General features: G+C 32.9%; 1 protein-coding gene across 1 annotated transcript; it reads right to left on the reverse strand.

Annotated features, from left to right (window-relative positions):
- Positions 1 to 960: 960 nt before the first annotated feature.
- On the reverse strand, positions 961 to 1437 carry LOC106780669. The gene has a single exon (XM_014668968.1). It carries the CDS (start codon positions 1435 to 1437, stop codon positions 961 to 963), a length of 477 nt encoding a protein of 158 aa, XP_014524454.1.
- Positions 1438 to 7736: the final 6299 nt, after the last annotated feature.

Here is a 7736-nt window from a genome sequence, read left to right on the forward strand (position 1 = left end):
CAAAAATACTGGAGCTCCCTAAGGTGAGGCACTTGGCCGAATGAATCTCTTCTCTAGTAACTCTTCAATTTACTGCTTCAATTCAGCTAATTCTGCTGGTGCTATTGATATTGGTCCTGCCCCTAACCCCAGATCAATAGAGAACTCGACTTCTCTCGGGGGAGGTAATCCTCGCACTTCTTTTGGAAAAACATCCAAGAATTCCTCAACAACCAAACGGTTTTTGGATGATCCCATTTGTACCGAACGGTCTAAACTTTGCTCTCCTTCAACATCATCCAAATGCGTCAGTATGAGAAAACACATGACACCTTCAATGATATCCTCTCTCACTTGATCGAGTGTTAACGATAGCTTCTCTTCTTCACCTGGAAAAATTAACTTCCTTTTCCCGCAATCAATAAGAATGTGATTGGTAGTTAACCAATCCATTCCTAGAATTACCTCTAAGCCTTAAAGAGGTAAGAAAATGAGATTTACCTTAAACTTGTACCCTTCTACCACAATAGGACATCTAATGCATACAGTAGACGTCCTAACCTCACCAGCTGCTAGGGTTGACACCACCAAATCAAGCTGCATCTCACTCTTGATCAAACACAATCTATCAATACATGCCTTCGAGATGAAGGAATGTGTTGCCCCCAAATCAAACAACACACATAAAGAAACACCAAACAGCAAGAAAGTACTTGTGATGAGGTTACCTGAACTTGTTGCTTCAACTCCTGTCAATGCATACACTCGGCCCATTGCTTGTGCCCGACTGACCCCTCTCTAAGGGATTCTTCCAGGAACTAGGGGTCTCAAAATCGCTCGTCCTCCCATGTTACACTCAGTATCAGAGAGTCCATTTCGTCCACACCGAGTACAATACTTGGATCTTTCCAATTGAGGACATGAAGACCTATAGTGTGGTCCTCCGTAGTTAAAGCATGTGACCGATCCTTACTGCCCTAACTAATCAACCAATGTCGATGCTTGAGAGGAGGAATCAAATCCTGATGAAAAAGGCCGAGAGTAAGGTGTTCTCTTCATACCAAGACCACTCCTGGTTGGAATTGGTCCTCTAACAGTCTGTTGCTGCTTCTTCTGCCGCTCGGCTTCCAGCATATTCCTCTCTAGCACCTTAGCTCTTTCCACCATGACTGGAAAAGACTTGATGCATAATTTTGATATCATCACCTTGAGATTTGGCTTTAATCCATTTTTGTATTTCCTGCACTGCCACTCTTCATTGATCCCCATTGTATAGAACTGAACGAGATGCTTGAACCGGTCGATATATTCAAACACGATCATCCCTCCTTGTACCAGCTGGAGGAATTCCACTTCCTTAGCGAACCAAACGCTATTTGGGAAGTACTCTTCATAAAACTTATCTTTAAATACTTCCCATGTAATGGGATTATGCTTGTCTTCCAACAACATCCTCATAGCGCTCTACTAATGACTGGTCTCACCAGTCAATTGATACTCCGTGTATGCCAACCTATTATCGTTCGGGCATCTCTTGGCATTATAGATCTTTTCCATATCTCTTAACCAACGGTCGGCGTCATCAACACTGCATTTTCCATCAAATTTGGCCGATCGGTGTTGGAGAAAGCTCTCCAAGCTCCATTCGGTCTGCATGTTTACAGTAGAACCAGACGACCCACCCGTCTGCATTCTGGTGGTCATCATCTCCATCATCTGTCTCTGAGTTGCTTCGGTTAATGCTCGGGCAACCTCTAGACTTTGCAAAGCGATCGTGTTTTGTTGAGTCAGGGTGGCGTTTTGTTGTTGAAGCGCCGCTATAATTGACTCTAACAGGTTGTTGTTGTTCGGCGTATCCCGATCGGCAAGTTGAGGGGGAGGTCTTAGAGCCATCTTCTGCTTTCAACAGAAAAAAAGATCCATTAGTTTATCATAGGAGATTAGAATAAAATCTAATCGATCATGTGAGTACACAACACAAGCAAAGCATACTCATAACCTACAGGCTTTCTAAGGATGAAACTACTCTGATACCATTAATGTAAGATCCCAATAATTATAGATTGAAAACTATAATAATATTCAGGAGTTAACCAAAAACAATAAGATAGAACAATGGAGAAGAAGTAAATAAAGAGAAAGGGAATATATGAAATATCCTTTAAAATTTAAAACTGTACAAGAACTGAAAGTCTAGTAGAATATACACACTTAGACCGAACAGTCATGACTTCGAGAAAAGACTGAACGGTACTACAAAATCAGTTTATACCGAACGACGTTACAAAAAGAATGCTAGATAAACCGAACGGTAGACAAAAAAAATTTAACTATGATCTATTGACCAGACGGTCCTAAACTATCTTCAGGTTGATCACTCTACAAGGCTTCTTCCAATGAATCCTCAAAGTCGTCTGCTCACATTCCTAGAATGATTATTGCAATGAAGAGAAGAACCGAACGGGTAATACAGACATGACAGGAAAAATAAGGATAAGCTTATGTAATTTAATTAATCAATCAACATATTAAGTCACTCATTCATCATACAAGTATTACAAGCAAAGACCGAACATATAAATCATAATAATCGACCATTTGACATTGTTCGGACTATATGAACTATGTAGTTACGACATTTGTGCACCCGGGTGGAACCTGGCTGGGATACACTCAACAGACCGCCACCCGAGGTTAGTCGAGTGGAGCTACCTCAGTATAGAAATACCCTGAGCCTAAATGACCTCCTACCATTCCCACGCATGAGTTACCCTCCTCTACATGAGGAGGAGTAATCACGGAAGATCAGGATAAACAAAAGCTTAACTTGGCCATGTTCATACTTTACCATTCAAAATCAATCATGAGACATTCCTCCTTGGAATTCTTTTAAAACCATCATAATATTCATCATCTTTCTTATTCCATATAATCCAAATCCAATAGTATAACACACAATCACATTCAGAAATAATTCTTAAAAGATGAATAAAGATACTTTAAGGAGATGACCGAACGGTCAAACAACTGGGGGAAAACCGAATATATAAAAAGGTACTCAAGGGAAAACCGAATACTATTTAAGACCGAGCATAAAAAAATTTAATTTAAGAATAAAGTCCAAAATTTCCTAGTAATACCTTAGACTGAGTATGGGGGCTTAGACCGAGCAATTAGAACTTAAACCGAGTACTTTACAGCTTTGGCCGATTGATTTAAAATAAAAGAAGTTCTCTTCAAGAAACCGAGTGCCAGTAAAAACCGAACACTCTTTGGAAAATCAAGTGTCAATGTAAGACCGAACACTCTCCAAGGAAATAGTATTAATATAAAACCGAGAACTTCAAAGACTAAGTGCTAGTCTAAGACCGAGCACTTAAATGACCGAAATGCTAGTCTATGACCGAGGACTTCAAAACCGAGTGTCAGTACAAAACCGACCACCCAAAAATGAGTATTATTAATATAAGACTGAGCACTCTACATCTATAACATAGGTGTTAAAGTCGACAGTGACAATCTCCTGACCTGTTTGGAATGACTGGACTAAACTAAGTAGGAAGAGAATCAATATAAGCTTTTAAAAGACCGATCGATCATCAACTGATTCCCTACATAAGAGAATTCAGCCAAGACCAAACGTATTGGAGGAAACCGAACGGTCATAAATGACTCTCGGTCACAGTTACAAAATTTTGCAAAGTTCAGTAGAGTTACGACTAATTCTATTACTACCCATTTTTTATACCATATATTAAACAGTTATACAGTCAAACAACATACAGTACTTCAACAATAAAACAAAATCATCAATCACATACTATTCAATCATCCACCAATTCATAATAGATAGTCATAATTAAATTCTATAAGCTTCCCTTACCTCTAAATCCAGCTAACTTCTAAGCTTTTACTGCAACTACTTCTATGGCTTCCAATCAAGTGCCTGATCGGTGAAAAACATTCACCATAGAATCAAATACACCAAAAACGGATTTAGAGGGTGAATTAACAAACACATGCAAGCTGAAAAGGTACTTGCATGCAAAGAAGACGAAGAAACCTCAATGACAAAAGAAGATTTGATCTTACCGACTCAAATTGAAAACTGATCGGTGCAAGTGAAAGAGCTTGCCACCAGGATGCTTCTAACGTTACCTGAAGGTTGATCGGAACAGTAACAAGGTCAGAATTTTAGAGAGAAGGTGGAGAATTTTAGAGAGAAGGAGGAGAATAATGGAGGTTCTGGAAATCTGAAGAAGAAAGGTTGCATGCAGAAAGTGGTGTCAGTTTTGAAATCCCACTTTAAATACAACCTCCAAAATCCGATCGGTCTACTCCCTGCCTGCCACCTGTCTTCCACTTTCTGAAAATTTTGACTCTCCCTGTTACCACACGGATCCTACTGAACCAAGAATTTAATGGATGTGACACCACTAACATGAGGAATTTAAGAGATCTGACAATTGAAAACATTGTTCGGTTACCAAAATAAAAAAGCAATATTAATTCATTTGTTAATCTCTAATGGGACAAAATTTTATTATATTTTAATTACAAAATACTTGTCACATATAAGAATTACATAGCCACTTAGATTTTTAATTTAATTTAATCATTTTTCAGTGGCCAAATCAGGGAGTAAAATAAAAACATTTAATGATAATACCTTTTGATTACTAAATAACAACTTCAAATATTTGAGTAATAAAAGTTTTGGTGACTAATTTATGTAAAAGATTTTGACCTATTTATAAACAATTTTCTAACATGCTTATGAATGTAAAAAATGTAATGATATTAAATAGCAATCAATTTCAATATATAAAAATAGTATAAAAATTAATATATATATATATATATATATATATATATATATATATATATATTATGATCCAACATAAAACTAGAATAAAAATAGTTTAAAATAAATGAACTTTAAAGTCATTATATAATTAAACTAATGATCCTCTAGTATATTATTATTATTATCGTCTAATTTGTAAGTTCGACTGCTAGGAGAATTAGAACGACTTAGCATAAGATTTTTTAATTAGATGTACTGTAAATAAATTTCATGTGCTTATATTAATAAAATTATAAAAAATCTCAACTATTCTAGTTTTCTATGCTCAAAATTTGATCAACCTCGTGGATATTCATTATAATAGTATATTCTATCACTATCAATTATTAATTTATTTTCAATCAATACGATGAGATGTATAATTATAAAGCAGCCACTTTAATAGCAAATCGCTAATAATTTTGAAACCAAAATAACATTTTATATTTTAAAAATAAGACTAGTTTTAAATTTAGTGTTTAATTTTCATATAAAATGGTAGAATTTATTTTTCATATATTATAAAATATTGTAAGCGAACTTCTCTTCCTTTAATATGCATAGTGCATTATTTTTATTTTATACGTGAACAACATATGAACAAAAGATACAGAAAATTTATGTTCTTAGTTAATAATAACATCGACCACAACCTCTATTCTAAAATAATGTAAAAAAATTATAGATCCGATGATAAAATTAGGACTAAGACTAAATGTTAAGTTCCTCCTCTCTACTTTGTTAATCACCCAATTTCGATACATACTAAATATAGAATAATATATTATTTTTTGTAGATAGTAAACTTTGATAGCTATGTCTCTGTTGTGAAATAGAGAGATCAAAAATAAAGTAAGGACATGAGTTCGGTATTTTCGGTAAGATAGTTCCACCACTTGCAATTTCATTTTGACAATATGGACAACTAAATTTCTCTTGCACCACGTCAAATCATTTGATTAGAGATTAAAAGTATTTTTTTTTAAAATAAATAAACATATTTGTGAGAAATTAAATTTATCTTTAAAAACAAATAATATAAGATTTTTGTATAAATTTATATAAAAGTTAATTAAAGTTATATATTTTTCAAAAAAAAGTATTTATATTTTTTGTTAAAATAATTAAATAAAAAAATATTTGATAAAAAAGTATTAAAAAATAGTGTCTCTTAGATTCAACTCTTCGGTCCCATCTCATCACGGTCGTTTTTGCTTTAAATTAAAAGTTGATAAAATACATTTATTTTATTTTCATGGTTTGATGAATAATTTGATAGAATATTTACTTGATAAGTTAATGAGAGAAGATTCTACTTCACGTAAAATAATAACAACATTTTTAATCAAAACCTTAATTAAAACAATAAATTTATGATTTTTTTTTTGTTATATATTATTGAAACTTTTTTATTTTTAATTAATGTGAGATTAAAATTAACAACTTGAATGTCCAACTTTCATCTCAAATATATCCTTTCACATTTATTTTGAAAGTATTTACATTATTATAAATATTAAATTTATCGATGAAGATCCATCGATAATTAAGGGATATTAGTAAATGATATTGATATTAGATTTATATTTGGAAATTGTAGACCAAATATTTGTCAACAAGGTTATCATAGTTGTTTTTTTGACAGATTTTGACTAACAAAATTGTGTTGCCGATAATTGAGTGGTAGAATTTAAATGAGTTTTCAAGATTTAGAGGATATATTTTCTTCTTCATTTCACGAAGAACCATTCTCAAAGCTCATTGATAATTGACATTATCATGTGTTTTTTAATGTTTTTTTTTATCTTATTACTATTTTTATTATTATCTTTTTAAATAATTAAGGGTTTATCCAATAATATTAGAAGAGATAATTATTTTATCTTTTAAAAAATATAAGTTTTTGGATTTTATTTATAAAATATTTTATAGATAAGTGGATATCTTATAAGATTAAAGATATATCAAAGATATGAAATCTTAGAAGATTAAAAGATATATATCCAAGATATTTAAGTAAAATTTATTAAAGTATAAATTTCAAATCAAGTCAAGTTCGATCCATTTGTCCAATGTTACGAGAATTTTTAAATAAAAGGTGTCACAAAATTAGAAAAAAATATTTTGGGGACTACGAAACTATCCCTAAAGGAGAGACGACAAGGAAACATTTCGGAGGTTGTTTCTAACAAAGAAAAGAAGTAAAACCTTGTATACATTTCTTCTATAACCTTACCGTCCCTAACCACATTACAAGTCCAATAAAAGTCCATACTAATTGAAAAATGACTGCTGAATTTTATCAAAGTTTAATTTTTTGATGAAATGACATAACTAATGATACAACCGCTAAAAAAGAGAGAGAAAAAAAATGAAGAATTGAAAATGGAAAAAAAGGGAAAAGAAAATGACGCCTTGGGGAAACTTGTTCGTGTCCATTATATCTTCTAAATAAAGGCCACACTTCATTTAAACTTGTTCTCTATACACCAAACTAGGGTAGTATTTTGGGTTTAACGTGAATTTCTTAACATACATTTTTCCTTCATACAAGAAAATAGGGTAGCAATATGGATTTCACTTGAACTTTTGTCCATATACTTGTCCCCATCATACTCCAAAAATTGGGGCACTTTGGTGGTTCTCACAAATGCCCCACCTTAAGGTTCGTAAGATTTTACCTTTTGAAGGAAAATTGTAAAGACGACATACTGCATGGTTGTCCCATTCTCCTCCAACTCTTTTCAAACATCTTTTTCACACTTTTGATCAGCCTATGAAATCAAGCATGTATACACCAATGTTGAAAAAGAAAATGTCATACACATAAGCATCATTTTGAGCATTGGACTTAAGAATTTGTGACATTCATTGTTTTAAAGTAAAAATAAAATAAAGAGAGAGAAAAAGA

The sequence above is a fragment of the Vigna radiata genome, unplaced genomic scaffold, assembly GCF_000741045.1.
Source record: "Vigna radiata var. radiata cultivar VC1973A unplaced genomic scaffold, Vradiata_ver6 scaffold_51, whole genome shotgun sequence".
NCBI classification, from domain to species: domain Eukaryota; kingdom Viridiplantae; phylum Streptophyta; class Magnoliopsida; order Fabales; family Fabaceae; genus Vigna; species Vigna radiata.